At 36.3% G+C, this 19,006-nt stretch overlaps 1 protein-coding gene across 1 annotated transcript in view; it reads left to right on the top strand.

Annotated features, from left to right (window-relative positions):
* MYO10 (myosin X) overlaps positions 1-19,006 on the top strand; it is a 152,854-nt gene that overhangs the window by 71,837 nt on the left and 62,011 nt on the right. Inside the window, exons 5-16 of the mRNA XM_083358382.1 lie at positions 5,202-5,336; positions 8,443-8,590; positions 10,020-10,104; positions 11,134-11,237; positions 12,042-12,171; positions 12,449-12,567; positions 14,012-14,158; positions 14,283-14,383; positions 15,334-15,400; positions 16,923-17,015; positions 17,421-17,489; positions 17,920-18,002. Of these exons, the coding sequence (XP_083214508.1) occupies positions 5,202-5,336; positions 8,443-8,590; positions 10,020-10,104; positions 11,134-11,237; positions 12,042-12,171; positions 12,449-12,567; positions 14,012-14,158; positions 14,283-14,383; positions 15,334-15,400; positions 16,923-17,015; positions 17,421-17,489; positions 17,920-18,002 (1,281 nt within the window). The remainder of the gene's footprint in view (positions 1-5,201; positions 5,337-8,442; positions 8,591-10,019; positions 10,105-11,133; positions 11,238-12,041; positions 12,172-12,448; positions 12,568-14,011; positions 14,159-14,282; positions 14,384-15,333; positions 15,401-16,922; positions 17,016-17,420; positions 17,490-17,919; positions 18,003-19,006) is intronic.

The following is a 19,006-nucleotide window of genomic DNA, read 5'->3' as shown; positions in this document are numbered from 1 at the left end:
TCAAAATGAGAAACAGATGGAAGAAAAAAATACACAGTCCAGGACAATTATATCAAGAGGAGAAAAGGCTTTCGGTTTGCACGCGTGGCGCTTCCAGACGTGCAAGAACAGTCTGCTTGACTTCCGGTGGCTGCGCGGCGCCGGAGACAGCCTTCCCGGGCTGCCCGCGGCTCAGCTGTGTGATTTTCGCCCGAAACAGCGCCGATCAGCTGTTCGGGCGAATTTTAAGCCCCCTCCTCGGGAGAAGAGGAGGGGGTGAGGCCCCAGGTAGGGGTCGAGTTCTCCGGGGCCGCCTGAGCTTGGAGCTTGGGCGGCTGAAGGATTGAACTCCCCCGAAGCCTGGGTCACTCCCAGCTGGCCAGCGTCTCTGCTCCGGATTTCTTGGAGCAGAGCCAGGCGTCTGCGACCACCCCTGCCTTAAGGAAGGACTATGGAGTAATAAGAGCAGGCAGAGCGGTACAAGAGGAAAAGGTGAAGAGGATTATTTTATTTTACTCTCGAGCTACGGGCCAGGTGGAAAGAAGATCAGAAAAACGGTTTTACAATGACTGATGAAAATTTGATAAAGCAAATTAGAAATCAGGGACCAGCACATATTAAACGGATATATCTTGCATTGATAGAGATTGATTCAGAAACAGAACTTGTTAAGGATTGTATGATAAAATGGGCCCAAAACATCCAGGAAGTTATCACAATGGACACGTGGGAAAAGATTTGGGTGAGGAACGTAAAATTTACACAAGCTCAAAATCTAAGAGAGAATTTTTACAAAATGATTTATAGATGGCATTTAGATCCTAAAAAGCTTGCAAGTATGTATCCGAATTATCAGCCTAAATGTTGGAGGTGCGGTGATGAAGACGCAACATATTTCCACATATGGTGGACTTGTAAAAAGGTTAAGGCTTTTTGGATAAAAGTCTGGTGGAGCATGCAGAAGATTTTTAAACAGAGGATAAAGTTTTGTCCGCAACTTTTTTTGTTGGGAATAATTACAGATGTTACAGTTGTGGACACCAAGTTGATGTTGAATTTAATTACGGCAGCAAGACTTTTGATAGGTCAGTATTGGAAGAAAGAGGAACTGCCGACCATAGAAGAGTGGACTTTAAAGGTTTCCGACCTGGCAGAGATGGCGAAGATTTCGGCCTATTTGAAAGATCACTCACAAGAACGCTATATTATGGAATGGAGAAAATGGATTGAGTTTATCCAGAACAAGTATAGGGTGAAGAAGTTTCATGTAGCATTTGAATAAGTCTTCTTTCTTTTTTTCTTTTTCTATTTTAGTTTTTTATATATATTTAATATTGCTAAGGTTTGTTTTATCCTATATAAGCTAGAGAGTGATGGATTTTAGAGTTTATAGTTGTTAGTATATGGTTGTTTATGATTGTTTTTTTATATATACCTTGTATTTAGCTCTGGGAAGTCGGGGGGGAGGGGGGAGAGGTATGGGGGGAGGGAGAAGGGAGGGGGAAGGGGGATTTTTAAAGAAAAATTGTATGTTAAAACTTTTCAATAAAAAAAAAAGAACAGTCTGCTTCCTGCCATCTGTTCTTTCTTTTTTGGAGGACCTAAAAAGGGTCAAAAATCACCCTGGAGGGGCAATTACTGCAAAGAGGCCTTCCCTGTGATCGTGGAAGGGCGGCAACCCACCACTTGAATCCGGGACAATCTCCTTTGGCCCGAAGAAGAGACCGGCCATAAAGATGGCCGTTCACTAAGCCGCTCCCTGCCAAAAGCCAAAAACACTACCTAGCACTAAGAAGCAATCTGGAGGACCTGGGTGAGCCTTTACCTTTCCTATTCCCTTAACCATCTTCCTGTGGGACTTTCCTGAAAATCTCTTTCCCCATTTTTTGAAAAAAAGGTGAATATCTACTCTAGGAACAAATCTTAAAGCCTTAAAGCTTTAAAAGAAACTCAAGTAATTCAGCAAAGAAATTAAACAATTTCATCTGTATTTACTAAAAAGCTATTTTTTGCTGGGGATCCACTATCCTATTTTCTCTCTAAGCTGTGAATTAAGGAAAAAAATTGGACTAATGCTACAAAAGTTCTATATTAATTTGAAAAAAGGAAGTTTTTACATTGCATTTTATATCTTATTGATGACATCTTGTGGCGAAACTTGGTACAGCAAGTAAATTTCTTTTTTTTGTTGTTGTTGTGAGAGCTGACTGAATAACAGAGTTGTCCTTGAAATTATTTTTAAAGATAAGTGTGGGAACACCTGGCACTGAAAACAACTCTTTTGGAGGTGGATAATCTTTGATTCTTATTAAAATAGCCTCCATGGAAGATTTAGCTCCAAACAATAACGAAATGGATGAATATATCCCACCACTTGACTATAAACTGATACTGGACACAATTTTGGCAATGACAGAGCAAATTAAAGCCAAATTGCAAGAAAAATCTGACAACCTAAAGCCACCAAAGCAAATTTTGACTTTAAATGAGGAAAAGATAATCCAAAACCAAATAGAAGAAGTGTAAACTAACACTAAAATAGGAGATTTCAAAGAACAACAAATGCAACCTACAGAAAACCTTAAAGTCCAAACTTCAATGGCAACTACAAAACAACTCAAAAAGCAACAGCATCTGAAGAAAGCAATACTAAGAGTGAAGACACTAAAGGCCTTCAAATACACTATATTGAGAATTCAACTAATCAAATGACAATCATAATGCCAGCTACTATTTTCTACCTAACCCAGATAGAATTGGAAGAAGAAAAAGATTTGACTGATCTAATGACAACTATATTACATCAATCATCAAAAACTGAATTATCAAAGCAAAACTACAATGGTTACAAAGGGGACACTTTCCTTGCAAAATTGACATTTGGATACGCTCCCTGGATTCAAATAAGGAAGAAAGGGAGATACATTTGAGAATTTAAAGATGACAAAAGGGAAGCCTGATTGGCAGAAAAGGAAGGCAAGATTTAAAAAACTGAACTTGTTTCTTTTTTGGGGTTCCTAAAAATAGAGTATAAAAATACTTTTCAATGGATTAAGGGGAATCTCTAAAAAATATAACCGATTTTACATTTAGGTTTTAGATCTGTAAGGGAAAACAAAAGTAAGCTTTTAGAATATAATTCTGAACTATATTATAGAATTTGGAATGATATATCAAAAGATAGTATTTTAACAATTGATGTATGATTAAGATGACTTATAGAATATATTAGTTGTTACTTTTGAACTATATTACAGAATCTAGAATTTTATATATAAAAGATAGTATTTTAATAATTGTTGAACAGTTAAGACAAAAATATTTTTCTAATAATTGGTGATTTATTAAGATGAAAACTAGACTTTAATGGTAAAACATAAGAATGTTTTGTAATGAACAATCTAAGTTTTGTAGACCAGAGAATTATTCTTTATTAAAATTGGGAATTGTGGGTTACCCAAAAATTAAGCTTTCTTTTGTATATTGTAGGCTATTCTAGAATATTCTACTGCAATCAGATAACATTTAAAAACAGGATATTGATACGTATTAGTGAAAATATATTGAAAATGTTGTTAATTGACCAGGTTACAACTAGAAGTGTATTAACTTGCCTATTTTGACTATGTGATAACTAAGGGAATCAGAGAGGGAATCCCTGTTGATGTAACCTGAACTATTTACAACTTATTTGTTATTTTGACTACCTAACCACTGTATTGCTTCACAAATACATGTATATGTAAATATTAAAAAATCAATAAAACTTGTATTAAAAAAGAGGAGAAAATAATGAGAAGATTTGGTGCTTTTATTAGACCCCTCAACCCTTCAAAAATGGAGATTGGAGGGTCATTTCAATACGATACAATAACACAAGAATTCTTTGATGACCCTGAAGCAAGGAAATGAAAAATGACATGGCAAAGGAAAAAAGCAAGAATAAGATTGAAGAAGAATGGACATATTTAAGAGGCCTGAAACGGAAAACACTAAAATAGACAGGATTGTACTTGGATTATGAGAGATTGTTTTGATGAGTAGATAAAAATACTGGCTAATAAAAAAAAGAACTCAAATGTATAAATATCAACAGTTAAATTGAAATGAGCTGTTTAAATGAAATTGATTAAGATGTATATATCTTAATGATATAATGTAATTAATATACTTGGATGTAGTGATAGGAAAGGATGTATTAAATGTTGAAATGGGTGAAATTTTGGCAAATTTTCAATATATGGAAACTATAATGAAAACAAGAATATTATATTGTATTACTAACTTGTTGATATGGAAATGAGATAGATAAGAAGTATATTTATATTATGAGGTATTGGAGAGAATTTTGTAAAGGGAAGGGAAGTCACCCAGAAATATAAAAATGAGAAACTTCAAACATTTAATTTTAATATCAATGCAAAATTAAAGCTGGAAAAATATATAAGGTGTTTGATGTCTTAAAGAAAGAATGTTAAAATATAAAATATATAAAAGTATTGACAAATGTAAGAAAACTACTAAATAACTGATGGATAACAATAAGATGTTAATTTAGATAAGAGATAATATGTATTAAAGGAAAAAAGAGAGGAATTACTGGTTACAACAAATTGGGGATTTGTAATAATACGTATTTGTATGAAATGGAACTATTGTAATTCAGACACCACGTTGCTTTTCAAAGATACTGCTGTAATATTGGAAAATCAATAAAAAACCTATTAAAATAATAATTTATCCAAAGGGTGGTAAGAGAACAAGATATTAACATTAGCATTGTTCCTTATATCTGCAGCCAGAATTAGGGCCAAGTACAATGCATTGTCAGATTGCATACCTTAGGAATATTTGCTGCTGTATATTGTTTTTCTTCCGTTTGTAGACATTCCAGGCATCTCTCACTGATAATTTAGGACCGTTGATTAGGACAAGGGCAGTTAGTAAGACCTGATATGAACTTATAATGCAGGTTATCCTTGACTGACAAGCATTTCTTTAGCATAAACAATGTGAAAGCTTATAAAAATGGCACGGATGTTCACTGCTCCCAGGTCGAAAGCCTTTTTCATATAAAAGCTTATAGAAATGGCACAGATGTTCACTGGTCCCTGGTCAAAAGCCTTTTTCATAAGATATTTACCTACATCAAATGTCCATCTTTTCATAAGGTAATCTGACTAACTGTAGATTTGTTTTCTTTTCTTTTTTTTGTCTTCCAGTGGTGAAAGTGGTGCTGGTAAAACGGAGAGCACTAAGTTGATTCTCAAGTTTTTGTCTGCCGTAAGCCAACATTCTCTGGAACTCTCTTGTATGGAGAAAATAGCTAGTGTTGAACAAGCAATTTTGGAGAGCAGGTATATATGTGCCATAGCATTTTCTTAAGGGAAACAATAAAGAAGACTTACAGAAGGAAATTATTTCAGCAGAAGCTTGCCTGCTTGTTGATAGAATACAAAACTATTAGCAGTATCAGGGATGAGTAGCTAAATTGATGTCATCTGATTCCATATAATAACCTATTGTGATTTCCTAGGCAATAGGCAAACTAGGAAATTAACTGAGCCTCTTTCAGATTTTTATATAGAGTTGGTTGAGTTGTTGATAGTTTAATGGACTAGAAATTGTGTGTTTTCTAAAGTTTATTTTCTTTCTCAGTACAAGTATTTTTAAATTAGGTAAAAACTATATGTTGACACAATACTATACATTTTTCTATTTTCTTGAAATATATCTTTTAAATGATAGCAACCAGCTATCATTGGTCAAACTATCTTTCACGCAATTTATCAAGGCAAGAAAAGATGTCCTTTCTGCTCAAGGTTAAATTGGTTTGCGATATTAATTCATAGTTGTCAACTTCTTGTTGAATATGTTGTGGAGATCTTTCCCAACCACTCCACCAAGGGTTTGAGTCAGGTAACATTGCTAGATGTATAGCATCATTCAACAACAACAACAGTGTTCATAATTGTGCTTTAGGGGCATGCTGAGTTACAGCTGTTTCCAGTTACTTTTCCTTAAGCATGGTTTCAGCATGAGGATAAACATTTTTTTATATACGTTTGGTCCTGATTTTGGAAAGTCGAACCGATATCACCTATTATAGTTGCAAACTATGTGATCTGTGGCATAACATAACAATTTTTCAGGGATGTCCCAATGATGCTCCTCTTCTTGTATTTCTATATTATCCATTGTCTTCTCCTTCATCTAATTCTCTCAACCATAACAAATGTAGTTATTTTTTTCTAGGCTGTCATCCATTGACATCACGTATCCAAAATGTACATCTACTTGTTAAATCTTGTACATCTTGCTACTCTTTACTTTTTCCAGGAGCTTTTGGTTAGTTCTTACTCTTAGTATCTTTAGTAACGGTCTCCATGTCTCATTTAAAGGTTTTTTTTAAAATCAGTATCCAACTTTCACAGCTATAAATTATCACTGCCAAACCACTGCTTTAGCAATTCTGTTCTTTTTTGTCACAGAGATGCCATCTTGAATAATTTTATCTAAGTTGATCATTACTTAGGACTAATCTTTTCTCTATTTCTATAGCACAATATATATCCCTATACTTCCTTATGTAGATAGCAAAATGTTGCTTATGCCATGAATTAATACTATAGTTTCTCTTTGCATCACAGAGTTGTACTGAATCTAGGCCATGTTATGTTACGTTTATTACATTTATTATATTATATTCTGGCTCTTAAGTTCTCTAGGTCATTCCTTGCTGGCTCTCTTTCTTTAATATTCTAACTTTAACCCATTCATTTTATAATAATAATAATAATAATAATAATAATAATAATAATAATAATAATAATAATAATAATAATAATAAGTTGGAAGGGACCTTGGAGGTCATCTAGTCCAACCCCCTGCTCAGGCAGGAAACCCTATTCCATTTCAGGCAAATGGCTGTCCAGTCTCTTCTTAAAAACCTCCAGTGTTGGAGCATTCACCACCTCTGGAGGCAGGTTGTTCCACTGGTTAATTGTTCTAACTGTCAGGAAGTTTCTCCTTAGTTGTAGGTTGCTTCTCTCCTTGACTAGTTTCCATCCATTGCTTCTTGTCCTGCTTTCAGGTGCTTTGGAGAATAGCTTGACTCCCTCTTCTTTGTGGCAGCCCCTGAGATATTGGAACACTGCTATCATGTCACCCTTCACTCTTCTCTTCATTAAACTACACATACCCAATTCCAGCAACCGTTCCCTATATGTGTGAGCCTCCAGTCACCCAATCATCTTTGTTGCTCTTCTCTGTACTCTTTCTAGAATCTCGACATCTTTTTTACATCGTGGTGACCAAAACTGGATGCAGTATTCCAGGTGTGGCCCTACCAAAGCATTGTAAATTTTATACCAATAATTTACTTTCTTCTCAATTTGTACTGGGAAATGTCTTGGCCAACTGGATTGTGTTTCTCTTTATCTGTTTCCTTTTATGTAGTCTGTTTGATTCCAGTATTGCTCATCTGGTGATGTCCAAATATTCAGTATCTGTATATTGCTTGAAGCAGAATTTGTGAATAAATAATTTGCTTCACAAAACCATATCATCTTAACATAGTCCATTTTTCTTTATTTTTCCAAATTCAGCATTCCCACCACCATTCAGAAGTCTTCCTTTCTTGATACTGCATTTATTATCTTGTCCAATTTGACATGGAAGCCTCGTGGTATCTTTAACCCTTATGTCTTACTAAGGTGATAGTAAGGTGATTGATGTTTACATTATATCCACTGTTTCTGTCATTTATCGGGTTACAGTTCGGTATTTACCTATGTCCTTTTTAATATGATTGCCGTCCCATTTCTTCATATGGTCTCAAGTCTTGAACACATTTCAATTATGAATGATTGAATGATGAAAAATGAGCATCGTTATCTGAATTAAAGTGGGTCATTCCAGGCCCAGGTCAGACAAGAGGCAGCTTAGCCCTCAGCAGGAATGTGGACATGGTAAATGTCTCAGAAGGGACATTGCCTAGTTTTTTGGGCTGTAAAGGCCATGTGAAGAAACTTTCAGATGTGCAAGAATCTGTTAATGTAATGTAACCATACACTAAAGTAGAGCTAGTCCTTCTGAGCAAGCTTCTTACCTATATTTATTTATATTTATTTATTTATAAATCACATTTACAGAATATCTTACCTCACAGAGCAACTTCTTGTCTAGACTATTTTGCTGCGCTGTCACCCCAACAGGTTCTCCCCTCCTTCTCCCCCACCCTCTTTCTGGTATATTATTCCTTCAAGGAATATTTAAAAACTTTCCAGGAGCTCATGGATTGTTTGAGATGACTTGATATATTTTATACTGTGAATAAACCTTTTTAAAACACGCTTGTTAGAGTTACAAGATTTCCGTCAGTAAGACTTATCATTTTTATGAGACTCATACACATTTCATAATTTTATCTCTCTCTCTCTCTTTCTTTTTTTTTTACCTCAGCCCAATTATGGAAGCATTTGGCAATGCAAAGACTGTTTACAACAACAACTCTAGTCGCTTTGGGAAATTTGTTCAGCTGAACTTCTGTCAGAAAGGCAATATTCAGGGAGGAAAAATTGTAGACTGTATCCTGCATTTTCTGTGGCTTGTAATTATTGTATGAGCTCTGTGTGTGTGTGTGTGTGTGTGTGTGCATCAATGTCGTGTGTGTGTGTGTGTGTGTGTATGTATGTATGTATATATATATATATATATATATATATATATATATATATATATATATATATATATATATATATATATATATATTTGTAGTGGTGAGCCTATAGAACTTACTATGGGTCTTAGTGGGATTCCATCTTTGTGTATTTTGGGGAGGCCATATAGTTTTGGGCATCTGGATGACCATGCATTGCTCCTGGTAGCAGCAGGAGGAACACTCCGGCCTGATGATGACGGATGGGATTTCGTCGAAACGTCGCCACAACTTTCTGAAGATGAAAGGAACGTGGGAAGAAACCTGATCTACATACATACATACATACATACATACATACATACATACATACATACATACATATATATATATATATATATATATATATATATATATATATATATATATATATATAATTTATCTGGTGAAAAAACACAGCTTGTCTATTTTATTTTATTCCAAAATTGCACATTAGAATATTAAAAACTCTGAAAAATCCTCTTCTCTTTCTCTCATGGTTTAATGTAGGAAGCTTTCTTGAAAAAAATAGAAAATGTACATTTTTAATTTTTAATTTTTTTATCACTCATTCATGTTAATCTTCAGAGTAAAACTGTTCAGACTTAACAATTAGATGGCAACCTAGCTCAAATTCTATATTCAGCTTTATAAAATCAAGAAGATAATCCATTTGATTCTTTTGTGCAGTGTATCAGCAAGTGAGTGATTAAACTGAGCCAGGTCTGCTCTAATTAATCCTAGATAAGTTACTCTTTTTCAGTCTGTGTTGGTCCTGCTGCTTGGCTCAATAGGAAAAATTTCTATTAAGGTGGATGTTATTTTCTATTAGTACTCCTTAATGTAGAAGTAACTAATCCTTTTAAATTGAACATATTTTTCTGGTTTTTTTAAACCTTGTCAGAAAGATTGAGAGTACTGTACTAATTCTTCATAGCAAACAAAAGATACATGTGTGAGAGAGAGAGAGGGAAAGAGTTTTATATGTTATGTCTGGATCTGTTTCCTGTGTGATTTATTTCATTCTTTTACCAATATATTTCATCACCAGACGCTGAGATCAGCTGCCAATAAAAAGATAATAATTAATATATAATGAATGAACTTTTAAAATTAAAGAAAATTAACATTCTTCTGAATAAACATTCCATCAAAAATAATACATGCATCACACTTTTTACAAGTTCAACTGAACCATTTTGTTCCTTGACCTATTCACTTGATGCCTCCTGAAGATTTATTAGAAAAGGTAACTTTTTTTGTGTTTTTTCCCTAATATTTTGAATTGTTTAAAAATGTAAAGGATTTTGCTGAATATATTTCTAAATGTTTTGTCTCATAGAATCGAGTAGTAAGGCAAAATCCAGGAGAGAGAAATTATCACATATTCTATGCCCTGCTGGCAGGGATTGAGGGAGAAAAGAAAGGTGGGACTCAGTTTTGTATTTAAACAATGGCTCTTTCCAAAAGAAATTATCGTTTCCCCAGAAAACAGACTTTCTTCGTATCACAATAAAAATCATGAAAATCTGAATTCTTTTCTGCCCATGCTATACATCATGTTAAACTTGAGTAGCTGAATCATGGGGGAAATAGCAACAGGACAGAATTTCTTGAATAGAGTAGAAACAGTATAGGAAGTATACTGCAAAATGGGAATCAGGAGACTATGCTAGTGTACTTACAGTGTCCACTTGCTACCAAGACATTGAGTGCCAAGTCCCTATATCGCTGTCCATAACGTATATAACACATATTGTATAACAAGTCCATAAGCACATTGTTATTTGGGGGAGGAACCTATTTTAATCTATTTCCATACTTTAGGTGAAGTTGTAAAGCAGTGTTAAAATAATTGAAACAAACTTTGATGTACATGCACACATTGTAGTCAGGTTCTCCAGGCGTTGGGAGATTAATGCCAAGGTATTGATCAGGTTTTATGCAGATATTTTACCACTCGACCCAGCATGGCTTCTTCAGTGCAACAGTTCCAACAATATTGGTAGTCTCTGTAGGAGTTGCTATATGTAGCCTGGATCAGTTGTCTATCTGGGTGGTGGATCATATCCAGTTTAGCAAGCAAGCCAGACCAACCAAAACAGAAACAACACCATTTCCAGCAACCATTTAATTGGCATCTCCCAGGAAGACTTCAATCACCAACCCCTCCTGAGTTTCAATCTTACAGAGATTACAGTTACAATCCCTACTTCTGAACTATTTCACTGAGGAAGTCTTGCTGAGACGTCCCAGGGCGGGGGGGGGGGAGGAAGATATCTGTAGAAAACTATCAGTACTTTGGTACTAATCTCCAGAAAATCATCTGTGTGGAACGAGCCTGAGTTTTTTATTCCAAGAAATCTATCAAAATTCTGATTGTTACTTCTCTTGCAGATTTTAAGCAGATTTGAATATTAGATTTAGCATGATATAAATGTTTTTCCTCTATTCAGATGCATTTTACCTATCTGCACCTGAGAACTATCACTACCTGAATCAGTCTGGATGTGTAGCAGACAAGACAATCAATGACGCAGAAGCATTCAGAGAAGTCATTGTGAGTTTGACCAGTTTTTTTTTTCCCCATCCTTCCTATCAAGGTCTGGGGAAGAAAACCTAGTAGCTCCAATTAGGAATAAAATATGTGTAGCTCAGTGTTGAATTAAAGAGTTCTTGGTACTGCCTTAGTTTGGTTGTTTGCTTGAAGATGGTGCCTGATGATACTTAATTGGGTAACAAAACTTCTGCAAGCAAACAACCAAGCACCTCCACCATTACCTCCAGTGCTTATATTTTAAATTTTCAAGCATTACATGAAAGACTGAAAAGCAGATTTTTGGTTTCTTTACAAACAAATATAATTCTGTTCCTCCTGCCAGCAAAAAGCTCTTAAATCAACCTGTTTCACTCCATAATTTGTTTAGTATTGCATGTTAATTACAATAAACTCATCCTTCCCCAAATGGTGGATTCTGGATCTATTTTTAAGAAAGAAACATGACTGTTTCTGAAGCATTGCTCTGCTATGATTTGCCTAATGATATCTGGATTCATTTAGAAGTGCCGATTAGCCAGAAGAGCCAAGCAGGAGTGTTCATGAAGCATATACAGCAAACTGAGAAACAACTGGAAGTGATGGGTTTTTATTGTGATCTGAATCTCTTCTCCCTGCAACCCAACATTGAAGTGGCAAGAAATCAGGAAAGGCTTCATGTGGCTATGATGCTCATTTTTGAGAAACACAATCTTCTGAGGATACTTTTTTTTGACACTCTTCATACTGTACATGGCAGATACTTGGATGTTATTATGTGATACAAATGAGCTAAAAGGTTCAAGTCCTATTGTGTGTCTTTTCTAGACGGCAATGGAAGTGATGCAGTTCACCACTGAGGAGGTACGAGATGTTCTTAGGCTGCTTGCTGGAATTTTGCATCTTGGCAATATCGAATTTATTACTGCTGGTGGAGCACAGGTGTCCTTCAAAACAGGTGAAAAATGGCTATTTTCTAAGTATAATCCTGAATAACTATTTCCTGTCTCTAGTTCAGATTTTGAGTAATTTAAATTAGAACTTAGGACAAATTTCAAAATCAGTTTCAGTTAATTTGGAGAATGACGTTATATAGGAAAAAGACTCTGTTGAGGGGAAATAATACTTATGAACAGTAAATTGCTTATTCGGCTTTTTAAAATCATCTCAAATAATACTACTGTGTTTTTAGTAGCTCTTTCTGTTACTATAGTTTGTTGCTCTATCGTTCTTAGCTCTGAATAGATCTGCAGAGTTACTTGGGCTGGACTCAACACAGCTAACTGAAGCATTGACACAGAGATCAATGATACTCAGGGGAGAAGAAATTCTAACACCTCTTAATGTACAGCAGGTACAGAATGTTTTTGTATATAGTATTTAGGATCTCTGAAAAAAAATCTCATTTTTTTATTTCTACTGTGGTATAGTTTCCAGAAGTCTAAATAGTATGCATGTCCAAAAGATACTATGTTTAATATGAAAAAAATCTTCCACTGGTACTCTTGCAGAGAGACAACATTACATTAAAGCCTAGGGCAGGTCAGTCCACTCCTGGTAAATCACACTTAGTTTCATATAGAAATATCGGCTCTGTTCAGGAAGGAAGATTGGTTGTTTAATGACTGTTCAAAGTTACAATGGCCACAGAAAGGGTGGTTTACAGCCTGGAAAGCACTTCTGACTATTGTAAACATCACACACACAATGGTCACATGACTTCTTCAGGATTTCAGCTCTGTTCCTGCAGTACCTCAGAGGATTTCCCCTGTGTGCACAGAGGGGAGCTGAACTTCTTTGGTAGGCTGTAGGATTTGAGGGTAAGAGCTACCTGTCTTGCAAAGCTGAAATCTTCTCAGCAGGCAGCTCTTTTACTCAGTATGCTTAATGACTGCAACCAAGAGTGTCAGGATTGCAGTCGTTGATTGAAGTAGTCATGTGGACATCTCACTTAATGACTGCTTCTCCCAATGACTAAGATCCCAATCCTAAGCAGTATTCCAGTATTTGAGGGGCTGCCACAAAGAAGAGGGTGTCAAACCATTCTTCAGAGCACCAGAGGGCAGGACAAGAAACAATGGTTGTAAACTGATCAAAGAGAGAAGCAACCTGAAATTAAGGAGAAACTTCCTGACAGTGAGGACAATTAACCAGTGGAACGGCTTGCCTTCAGAAATCATGGGCACTCCATCACTGGAGGTTTCTAAGAAGAGACTAGAAGTCACTTGTCTGAAATGGTATAGGTTCTCCTGCTTGACCAGGGGGCTGGACTAGAAGACCTCCAAGGTGCCCTCCAGCTTCTATTCTATTCTATTCTATTCTATTCTGTTCTGTTGTGTTCTATTCTATTCTATTTTATTCTAATTATGGTCATAAGTGAAGGATAGGAAGATAGGAAAAATGTTTATCTATTTGGTAGCAGTTAGGGAAAGAAAAAGAGAATCAGTAGTTCATCAATTTAGAAAATAGGAGAGCATGAATTCTAACCCTGTCTTAAGCACAAAATCATCTGGGTGACCTTTGGCCAGTCACTCTTTCTCAGCCCTAGGGAGAAATCAATGACAAACCACTTCTGAAATCTTGCCAAGAAAACTTCAGGGACTTCTACAGGCAGTCACCAAGAGTCAACACTGACTCTCAGGCATAACAGCAACAAAATGAGAAGGAAAACTTAATTCTGAAAGTAGTAATAAGGTATAGGGATATTTATTTCATTGCTTGTCATATCTCTTAGAAACATTACTTTGAGGAATGCCATTGGGTCATAAAATAATCTGATTTTTATTATCAACCACCAGGCTATAGATAGCCGAGATTCAGCAGCTATGGCACTTTATTCCCAGTGTTTTGCCTGGGTTATTAAAAAAATCAACAGCAGAATCAAAGGCAAGGATGACTTCAAGTCCATTGGCATTTTAGACATTTTTGGATTTGAAAATTTTGAGGTATGTTCCAAAAATTTATATGTAGCTGATACTTTTATGTTTAAACATTGTTCCGTTTCCTCTTGCATCACTTGATTAAGAATGTCAGTTATTAACTATTGCCTTATGATTTATCCTTTTCCAGGTTAATCATTTTGAACAGTTCAATATTAACTATGCAAATGAAAAACTTCAGGAATATTTCAACAAGCACATTTTTTCATTAGAGCAATTAGAATATAGCAGGTAAGAATTGTAAAATGTCATTTATTTTCTCTGCCATAGCTTGAATATTTGAGTTAATCCATTTGTTTTTCATTCTTAGCTTAGTTAAATAAATAAATAAATAAATTTGCAAAATCTCGAGCAGTGATGAGAGAGACGGTGGCTTCAGTTCAAACGTTTTATTTAGCTCAGCCCGGACAGGGAGAAACAGTACAACGAGCCTTTATATAGGCAACTGTCAAACTTAACAACGAATCAGGGACGGGTGTTTTCCCGCCAAGGGGGCATGCCCAATGATCAGCTGGCAGCTTTTGACATTCCCCTAGTGATAGCGCATGCGCCACTGGGCCGGGGAACCCCGTTAGCTGGCTGGCGCTTCAGCTGGGAAAGCCGGAGTTTTGACAGCTAGCGGCTGTCAGTTGGCTGGTGGATCTGTGCTTGCGTGAGTTTTGACAGCTCGGCTGCTGTTACGCATGCGCAGCTTTTGACAGCTGTCAGTGTCAACGGCGGGGTGCGCATGTGTGTTGGGGCCGGCGGCCTTTTGACAGCTGTCAGTGCGGCCACGTGGAGCGGCCTTTGACAGCTGTCATTTCTGCGAGAAATATACTACATAAATAAATAAATAAATATTTATTGTATTTAATATTTTATGGACAGTATTTAATATTTTATTGTTATGTATATGTAGGGGTGTGGGTCTATACATATGTTGTATATAGTATGTTTTAGGTGTGTTTGCCATGTATGTGTTTCACTTTGAGAGTGGGCAACTAAATTTCATTTTTGATGTGTGCCATTGTGCCCACAGTAAAAAATGGCAATAAAGATTATCTTATGTTATCTAGAGATTTGATTCCCCATAAAATTAATTGTACCATTATTGTAAGGATGCATGTTCTCATCCAACTTTCTCTTGGACAACTAAAATAGTTTGTGCAATTTAATAAAATCTCTTTCTTGGGTTTTCTCAGAGAAGGACTCCAGTGGGAAGACATTGACTGGACAGATAATGGGGAATGCTTGGATCTTATTGAAAAGGTAGATATATAAAGTAGTCTAAAATTTAAGGGGGATTTTGCAAATATTGATTTAGTAATAATAATTGTTTACCTAAAATTATAGCATGCTATATGTCATATGATCAGTCACAATGTTTGAAAAGTGTACTACTTTTGCACAGCTGAATTACAGATTTCACCTCATCATGTTTTTAATTCTTGTCTATTAATAAATGGGGTTCATTATTTGTTCTTGGGGTTGGGTTTAGGCCTCCCAGCTCTTTTTGATACAAAAATATTTATTTACGCCCTTGTCTTTTTAATCAAGTACATTTTGTTTAACTTTATTATAATGTCTAATTTGACTTATTATCAGGAATACCAGGGTCTTTCCTGATACATTTTCCTCTAGTTCAGACATGTCAAACACAAGGCCTGGGGGCCAGATCTGGCCCGCAAAGTGGTTTCATGTGGCCCGCAAAGCCATCCTGGAAACAGTGAGGGAATGGTCCCTGCTGCCTTAGCCCTGGCCCAGGCCGGCCAGGAGCCAATGTACAATTTTGTGGCGGTCATCTATGCTGAAATACATTCAGTCTTAGCTCAAGGCCATCTGGAAACAGGGACCAGCTACTGCCGTGTCGGCATTGCCCCCTGGGTGCACACTGGGGAGTTATCACCCTTTGTGGGGAATGAAGAAATGCACCATCACCTGGAAGTGGTCAGCTCATGGCCCTGCCTACTTTGGGCAGGCTAGGCACCCTTGACGAGAACAATGTAGAGCTGACCATGCCCTCCTAGTAGGCCACACGCACTCCAGCCATGCCCAACCAGTAGGCCACGCCCACCCTAGCCACACCCACCTGCCCCCCCAAGGGCAACCACAATGCTGATGCGGCCCTCAATGAAATTGAGTTTGACACCCCTGCTCTAGTTGTTCAACAGCAAGTCTGTCCTGCCAGAGGATTCAAAGGCAACTGCCTAATTTAACAGTTGTCTTAAAACTACTATGGCATATCACAGAGGTTACCAACGTTTTCATGCTGGTGGCCCGGAGGGATTGGGAGCAGCTGGGAAATTTGTGCACACGCATGCATGCAGAAATGGGGCCATGCACACCCACACAGGGTTAGCGGCCCCATTTACACATGCGCACAGGAGCTAGTTGCCACCGCTAGCCCCATACATATGCACAAATGGGCCACAAAACCCACACAGTGCTAGCGGCCCCTATTTGTGCATGTACACAGGTGTTAGCCGCCACTGCTAGCCCCTGCATGCATGTGCAAATGGGCCGTACAACCTGCACACTAGCAGCTCCACTTGTGCAGGTGCTGTTACTGTTCCATTGTCATATGATGAAAGGTTCCCATGCAGGATTTTTCATGATATACATGTGTTTGTGTGTGTGTATGTATGTGTACACACACACACACACACACACACACACACACACAGACTAGATGGTAGAAGCAGTATATATCTCCCATTTATACAACAGAGGGGGGCCATGAACAATATGGGGCCTACTTAACATATTTTCTTATTGTGTCTTAATTGCTTAGAAACTTGGTTTGTTGGCTCTGATCAATGAGGAGAGCCACTTTCCTCAAGCTACAGATAAAACCCTGTTGGCAAAGTTACACATTCAGCATGCAGTAAGTAATGTTCTTTTTATTTGTTTATAAATTCCCTGAATTTCAAATACAGTGCTAATGTAAATTTTGATGGTTAAAGTTCTGGGTTTTCACTGAGCAAATCTGTTTGTTAAAATTAAAATTTTTACTTATTAATCCTTGAAATTAATATCAAGATATTTTTTGTCAATTTACATTTTTCCTGAAGGAGATTTAATTTTATACAGTGCCTGTATAGCCATTATACAGTGCCTGTATAGCCACAATGTTAAAAAAAGTATAATAATTAAACATGGCAGATTTTTTTTTTTAAAAAATCATCTTTCAGCAAGTTCTGAGAAGCATAGTTTGAGAGAAGATTTCCCCTTTTTCTATTTTCTTTATAATTAAACAGATTTGACTTATTTTTGTTCTTCTTATCAATAGAACAATCCTTTTTATGTGAAACCAAGAGTTGCTATCCATAACTTCGGAGTGAAACACTATGCTGGGGAGGTAATCTTTCTTTCTATGTTTATTGAAATTCTTCCAAAAAGTGTTTCAGGAGCAGGTTTGTTTTTTTCTTGCAACAACTTACAAATTAAATGAAGTTTTGAGTTATGTGAGAGCCAGTTTTGTGTCGTGATTGAGGTGCTGATTAGAAAGTAGGAGACCAAGTTCGAGTCCTGCCTTAGGCAAGAAAGCTGGCTGAGTGACTTTGGACCACTCGCTCATTCTCAGACCAACCAACTTTACAGTTGCTGTTGTGAGGAAAATAGAAAAAGCAGGAGTATTAAGTATATGTGCCAACTTCAGTTATTTATAAAGTAATAATGGTATAAAAATTTAATAAATAAATATGTTTCTATTCCTTATAATAGTGCCTCTGTGAGAAATTGTTAATAAGACAGGTTAAAAAGCTACTTTTTCCCCCTCTTTCAAACAGGTTCAGTATGATGTAAGAGGAATTTTGGAGAAAAACAGGGACACTTTTAGGGATGATCTTCTGAACTTATTGCGAGAAAGCAGGTAATCAGTAGCCGTAATCTCAGATCCTGGCCTTGTTAAGATGTTGAAAACTGTAGGCTCAGAAAGAAAGGGAGTATGGGGAAAATGTAGAAATCAGTCCTAAACTATTTATCTGTCTAGTTATCTTTTAGGATATACTTTGTACATTGGAAAGTACTGTATTTCTAAAGAGAAGAACCAAGATAGTAGATCTTCCATCTTTCGGAGTTTACGTTTCTGAATATACTTGATTAGTAAGAGAGATGCCAGACCTTTGTCTTCCCTAAATGATGGGATGGAGTTAATTTTATGAATGGTTTGCCAATATTATGCAATGTTGCATGTCAAGGGAGTGGCTTTTTACTAGAATGACATTCAATTTCTACTTTAAGCATTTTTACCTTTCTCCCGGTTCTCTGTAATAACATGGCATTTTAAAAGGTATCCTGAAGCATGGGAAATACTAGCCGTAATTTTGATTTAGTGATATTCAAAAAAACAACAACCAGATGTTTGATTTAGGTTGTGATCATGTTTGAAGAATCCAGCTATAAACAATATCTGTACTACATTTCATTGGGGGTGTATATATTTGACATGGATATAGTTTTTCAGAGTATTTCATAAAAGGTATTTAATGTAAAGTTTGAATGTCATTCTAGCAGAGATTCATGAGCCTTTTCAGTACAAATTCTTGGATAGTGTGTATTTTGGGGGGATGTGTCAAAAAAATTGTTCTGTTTATGAAAAGTGGAACCACCTAAAAATATTTGGCAAACATAGGCAAATAGAATAGATGTCTATATATGTGTAGATATATAAATTAGAGAAAAATGCAATAAAGATAAAAGCTGTAAGTTTCGTTGAGTTAATTCTTAAAGACATAATCCTAAATTGGAGAGGAAAGAAGTCTCTGATTGATATGCTTCTCATATTTATTGAGTGTGGTGGGTTTTTCTGGATAGACAAATGCCAAACAAGATAAACACATAATTGTAACATAATATGTGAAATTACATCATGTG

The sequence above is a fragment of the Vipera ursinii genome (genome assembly GCF_947247035.1).
Source record: "Vipera ursinii genome assembly, chromosome: 3".
In the NCBI taxonomy this organism is placed as follows: domain Eukaryota; kingdom Metazoa; phylum Chordata; class Lepidosauria; order Squamata; family Viperidae; genus Vipera; species Vipera ursinii.
Note: the sequence above shows the minus strand (reverse complement) of the source record. Positions and strands in the feature narration are given on the sequence as shown.